Below are 5,343 nucleotides of genomic sequence, written 5' to 3' on the forward strand. Positions count from 1 at the left end.
TACTCGTAACGAAAATTTTAATAAAACACTATTTACACTGCATTCTGGACATTCGTCGGTCTTACTGGATGTACCAGCGCTGCCAACAGTCATATGTGGATCTCTGTTCTGAAAATTTACAACATGGCTTTGAAATATAAGTAAGAAGCAATATAAAATGATTTTCTAAACCATGAATTCTTAATATTCGCCGTTTAAATCAAAAGTGCCAATAACTCTGGGGTGCCAGCAATAGTACAGTTTACCCTATTCGTTTATTTCTTTTTCAAGTTATAAACTCACTCGAGATTCACAAGCCTGCACAGTACATATTTCTGCGATTTTTTTGCAGTAATAATCTTGGTATAAAATTGAGAGCCGGTTTTTTCGTTACCGGTTTAAATCAGATGCAAATGCACCGTGCTCGATTTATTATATCTTTCTTGTACAAGGTATACAAAATTACAGTGCTTTATGTTAAAGAAGTTCCTCGGTTGTTAATCAAACTGGTGCAATAATATGTATATTGACATTTCGGAAATTTCCTGTACGTCATTAATAGACCGCGGTCTTTATGCATTCGTGAGAAAAATGAGTGGAATTTAAGATTAATCATAGAATCAACGAATTAGAGAAAGAATTACATGTCCATTTGCCTCCTATCACGTAGAATTTATGCAGAGAATTTTTATTCTTGCGTAAAATCATCAATTTTTTTCTCGATTCCGAGACATTAACCGTGCAAAGAAGTTCAGGAAACTGTTCGGGTAGCGTTCGATTCAATTATTCCGACCGTGGAAGTGAATTTGTTAGCCGGATTAGTGACGTTTGACCTGCATTAATCGCATTAATGTTTAAATAATCGTTACATCGGCTGTATCAGCGATACAGTTTACCCTAGTACTTGTATCCATCTGGACCATCCTTTAGTCTCTGTTCATCCGTGAATATAATTCGTTTCCACTGAGATTTCACGACATATATGTATGTGAAATTTTGTGTGTGTACAACGGTGCCTTGTCATTTTGTCCACCTGTGTACGTAAATCGTACACTATGAAGTTCAATTAACGCCTGAACTCAAATTTTTTGAAATTGCGACATACGGCGTTTTTCCTGACAAGCACAGATTTAAATTAGCGTCTTCGTATTCGTTCGCACGTGTCCGCGCGCGGTTTCCGCCGTGTTTGAACGGGGTCTAAACGATCGATATCCCTCGGGAAAAGGGATCGGAAGAGCAAGAGACGATAGAGTAGGTCAGCTGCCGATCTCCTTACGGGTTCGTGGCCGAATCGGTGACCGGCGCGACGGCTGGCCGATGATTAATGACGGCACCCGTTCAAGACCGTTCGCCGACTGGCCTTGGCGGGAATTCTCTCGGCGTGGCGGCCGAGTTGTATTGAAAGCGAAATTCAACGGGTTACCAAACCGTCCAGCTGACCACCGCGGGTGGACGTACACACACGCATATATCTACACAACTCCCCCACTAGCATGGTCGTCCACACACGAGTACCCGTTCAGGGACGCGTAATTAATCGCCGCCGGCACCTACGGCATCGAAATAAACAATTAGCCGGCGGCGCGGCGTTCCTCTTCCGCGACCTCCGTATCCGACGCGAGGAAATAGCTTCGTGGAAACAATAATGGCGCCGCGTTAGCCACTATGTCGCTATAATGATCGACGATTAGATTCCGGATGTCCATCAGAATTTGTTTCGATCTATGAAAGATTTTCGACTCGACAAGAAACGAAACATTTGCATCCAGATTAAAAACGTCGCTACTTAGAATCATTGCGTATGTACTTTCTTGCACTCCGTGAATCTGCAGATTTAATAAATGCACGGCGCGAACGTTATGATAATGTTGATATTCCCGATAAATACGTCTCACTCGGAGCGATTATTGTATAAAAAGCGGCGCGAACTACACGTATCGACATTAACTTTTAATTACTCGCATATTACAATGTGAAAACTTGACATTTAGTGCTTCAAGCATAAACAAAGGTGTTATTTCATTGAATAAAAATTGATTTGTGTTATGTAGAAAGTGGAGTGCGAGTAATTGCAGGTTATCAAAGTCAACAGAGCCGCTAGAATAACGAATAAAATAATGATTTGTTCATATTATCGGTTCGATAAATCGTTGCACAGTTGTACGATTGTTTTTCTTCTCCTGTCGCGATCACTGAGCCTAACAGCGTCGTTTACAAGTAAAGTAGAATTACTCCTACATTAGACGGTCAATTATTTTCAAGGAAAGGAGCGTTTATGATATGTCCGTTTTAATGGCGTCTGTGGTTGTACGTGCCACGGACGATGCCCCTGCGCAGCCTATAAAATTGATAAGAAAGAGATAGCGTCGATCGGGAATGGAATCACTGGCATTTTACGAGTGGCAGTGGTATCATTAACACGCTAACGACCGATGACGCTATTCTCTGGCGTCCTGCGAGGACTCCTCGTCGCTGACCGATGACGCCGCGATGGTGTCAATACTTCTCGTTCTTTACGATTGTTCATTCTATCGTTTACGTAACTCTGCGGTCAATTTGCTCGTACGTTTAACTGTAAATACGTAATTGCGATAATTGGGAAAAAGTGGCTGAAGCTCGTTAGCACTTATGCTGTTTTTATACTATCAGTCTTGGAGTACTGCATACCAATGCGTTTTTCGTAGCGCAAGATAATAAGCAGATTGTCGGTTTTTATCCTAGTCACAGATGAAAATTATTGTTCCAGGTCGTTGTTGTCGTGTCACGAGATAGATTAGCATTTGATCTCAGTGTCGCAACCTTTATTCAACGAAGTACAATTTTTTTTACGAGGTTCCAGACTTCTTTGCATCAACTTCTTACATTGGAATCGTTATTACATATCGATTTTACTAGAACAAAAAATCGATTAGCATCCCACATCTCAGTTTCACAAGTTTCAACAGCACTGGACTTCAATACTTGCAGAAAATATCTGCATACCATTATGCAGTCTTCTATTACTACATAGTAACAAGGACAAATCAATCTTCTCACTACAAAAAATAAATTAGCACTTTTGACTCGGCTTCGCAACTTTCGACCAATTAAATTCAGGTCGTAGAAGACGGTTTTTGGGCGCCGGAGAAAGAGGATTTCTGGCTCGGATCCGCGGGTGAAATTGGTTCAGGCGGCATTGGTAATGGCGGAGGCGTGCCATAGTGGTTCAAGGCCGCGTCCGATTCATGGTCGGGCCCGGTGAATTGCGCGAGAATCGAATCGCGAGGCGCGCGATCCATAACAGCGAAAAGAATTCTACGCGAGCATGGTTTCGCAAGAAACAACGACGGGGGTGATCTTGGCCCCGCCATCGTCGCGAGGATTCTAATTCAATGCCGACATCGAAAATCGCGACAGAAAATCGACGGCTTTTATGTAATCGAGTTAAGTAACACGCCCTCGTTCGCCGAAACGAGACGAAACCATTCGAAATGCGATTCCACGCGTTCGAAATTTTAAATTGTACACTGTGACACACTTTGCAAAAGGGTGAATTTTTTGAGTGCGAAACCTATAGTGTGGATGGAGGGGGTAGCACCTCGTGAGAGATAATAATAAATGAAAAGCAACAGTCGAAAAAAGTCAAACGTAATCAGTCTGTATGTAATCTTTTACTCGGCGATAACACTTTTATTTTTCCATTGTTGCAGAATCTCGCGGTGAATCCAGTCGTGAAGAGGGCATCCCAGAAGTGGTGAAGACGCGCCTCCTGTAGGATCACTATTAGGACAAAGACAATTCAGGAACCATGTCGATCGTAATGCAGTACGTGGACCGGCTCCACGAGATACTCGACACGAATGCAGGTGAGTTGTCCCGATCGCAAAACTGACCCCATTAGAGGAGAGACCTTCCGAGAGAGACCTTCTGCGACTTCCTTCGTCTGTTCATGGGGACTCGACCCCCTAACCGGATCCCATGAACGGGCCTCTTCGCCACTGACAAGTAATCTCTGCGACGATCTGGTGACTAGACGCGAATTCATTATGAAAGATTTTTCCTTTTGGGCTTGCGGTCACAATGATTCTTGCGTTAATCATTGCGTTTGTTGGAAAATAATCTCCACTTTTACGTGGACTTCACAATTTAACACTAAACCTGCCAAGCACTAAAGCGAAAATGACAAAACTGTATTTACTTGGATTGTGTACAATTTTTATTATAGTACGTGCTGGAATAAAGAAATTTATTAAAACATTTTCCATGGAGGTAGCCGTATTATTTTAATAGTTCTAAAATAAAATTACGAAACCGGTCATTTGAACGGCAGTGGTATGTTTAGTGTGAAAAATTAGGAATGAAAGAAGAGATCTTCCAATGTTTTTACTGTTTTAAATTACGCCTACTCGTTTTCATCGTGAATGCGTAAAATCTGCTGTCTGATAATTGCGTTTTTACTACGCATTTTTACATAAACATCTGAATGAACTTCTAGTGGACTCTGTTTCCTCGCAAACAATGTACAAGCATTTTGTTTTGCATAAAATTCCGCGGCCCGCTGTGTGCATCGACGAGAGTGGATCCGCAACGTTTACTTTGCCGCGCTTCGCTAACAGACGCCATAAGTCCGAGAGGAAACATGATCTACGACGTTCGTCACAGCGTCGTTTCGCAGGACAAAAAGTGCTCGGTCAATTACCAAGATCCCCGAGACGATTTTTCCGCGAGAAAAACGGACCTAATGGACCGAAACCATGCAAATTGCGATTGCATATTCGTCTTGAGCTGCCGCTAACAGCTAACGCAAGCGTTATACATCGCCCCAACAAACGTCACGAAAACTAAAGAAAAACCATTGGAATTTTCCTCGCAACAAAGTCAACCGACATCTAGAGTACACGTACCGTGACAGCTAGATCGATGATCGATTAATTTGTAATAATTATCCGTCGTTTATTGCGCGTGCTGAACGATAAGAAAAAGAAACCGGTATCTGTCATTCTCGTCGTGTTAAACAGCATGAAGGAACATAGGGCAGTTGGTGACAAGAAGTGTCAATAAAATATACACGCAAAAAGATTTGCACACTTGTAATTCGATTTGACGGAGGCCTCGTGAACGATGCTTCGTGCGATTATGGTTTACGAACATAAACTAAGCAAGCGATTATTCCGCTTTTTTAACAGTGCTTTTGTACCGGAACACGATAAGATGTTTTTTTATGAATCGTCGGGAAACTAATCTTACTCTATTCGATCTTCGGGCTTCGATAAATAATCCTTGAATGCTGCAATGAATTCAAATCGTGAAGGAAGCCTCGCTTTGATCTTCGTTCATTTAAATCATGCGGCCACCTCCGAAGATTAATGAACGGCACACTTAACC

The 5,343-nt window shown here is 42.2% G+C and overlaps 1 protein-coding gene across 7 annotated transcripts in view; it reads left to right on the forward strand.

Moving 5' to 3' along the window:
- LOC143207947 (very long chain fatty acid elongase AAEL008004) overlaps positions 1 to 5,343 on the forward strand; it is a 90,657-nt gene that overhangs the window by 68,299 nt on the left and 17,015 nt on the right. For all 7 annotated transcript variants that reach the window (XM_076421892.1, XM_076421891.1, XM_076421896.1 and 4 more), the window contains one exon: positions 3,669 to 3,824. In XM_076421892.1, coding sequence (XP_076278007.1) covers positions 3,767 to 3,824 — 58 coding nt within the window. In that variant the 5' untranslated portion in view covers positions 3,669 to 3,766. The remainder of the gene's footprint in view (positions 1 to 3,668; positions 3,825 to 5,343) is intronic.

The sequence above is a fragment of the Lasioglossum baleicum genome, chromosome 4 (assembly GCF_051020765.1).
Source record: "Lasioglossum baleicum chromosome 4, iyLasBale1, whole genome shotgun sequence".
NCBI classification, from domain to species: Eukaryota; Metazoa; Arthropoda; class Insecta; order Hymenoptera; family Halictidae; genus Lasioglossum; species Lasioglossum baleicum.